Raw genomic sequence first — 836 nt, 5'->3', positions numbered from 1 at the left:
TAATTTGACCTATTTAGTGGTCACTGGTGCAGGCCACATGGTGCCCATGGATGTACCGGATGTCGCCGCAGACATGCTGCATCGCTTCGTGAGCAAACTCGAGTTCAACGACAAAGTACAAACAGTTGAGACCACACGGTTGAACGCGACTGATCTCGAGGTTTCCTTTTGTTATTCGCCGTCAGTGGTATCGGATACAGACACCTCGTTGTCCACTCTCGACCAAATTAGCGGAAACAACAGCCAAGTGCACATCGGCATCGCATGGCTGTGGGTGGCGCTGGTCATCGCTGCTGTCAGCAGCGTGTTGGCAGTGTGTGTTACCATCGCTTGTCTCCGCAGTAGAAAGCATGGACAGGATCACGAAATGATCACTCAGGTCAGCGATGATGAAGACGTGAACCAGATTGACGAAGACGAAGAAGAATATTCCGATGAAGATGAAGGAGTCGGAGAGCGGGTGCCAGTGAATAGTGTGAGTCAGCGAGCTACCAGTCCACGTTCGCGAGTGACCGAGGTATAGATGGTGTTTTGTAGCGACTTCAGTTGTTTGAGTGTGATTGTAAGACGCGCCAATGATTCAAAATATTGAGTTCTAGTTCATGTTCAAAATTATACCAAGTATTTCACGTCTATTCTTCATTTTTGTACCAGGGCTGTACCACCACCATTCTCAACTCCCAGCAATATTTGTTCGTATATATACTAGAATTGTCAGTAAAAATGTCACCCCTTCTCCAATTTTTTTTTCACAAATCATCAGTCTGGCAGATCTTTTTTACAACTTGCAGTATTAGATGGTGAGTGATTGTCCACACCAATAAGTGGAGGGATGC

The 836-nt window shown here is 46.3% G+C and overlaps 1 protein-coding gene across 1 annotated transcript; it reads left to right on the top strand.

Annotated features, from left to right (window-relative positions):
• Window positions 1-18: 18 nt before the first annotated feature.
• On the top strand, window positions 19-591 carry PPTG_19907 (hypothetical protein). The gene has a single exon (XM_008918481.1). It carries the CDS (start codon window positions 38-40, stop codon window positions 521-523), a length of 486 nt encoding a protein of 161 aa, XP_008916729.1. The 5' UTR covers window positions 19-37; the 3' UTR covers window positions 524-591.
• The last annotated feature ends 245 nt before the right edge of the window (window positions 592-836 follow it).

This window comes from Phytophthora parasitica, assembly GCF_000247585.1.
Source record: "Phytophthora parasitica INRA-310 unplaced genomic scaffold supercont2.213, whole genome shotgun sequence".
Classification (NCBI taxonomy): Eukaryota; Oomycota; class Peronosporomycetes; order Peronosporales; family Peronosporaceae; genus Phytophthora; species Phytophthora nicotianae.
Note: the sequence above shows the minus strand (reverse complement) of the source record. Positions and strands in the feature narration are given on the sequence as shown.

Coding starts and splice junctions, on each gene's coding strand:
- PPTG_19907 (XM_008918481.1), top strand. CDS start 38: ATGGTGCCCATGGATGTACCGGATGTCGCCGCAGACATGCTGCATCGC.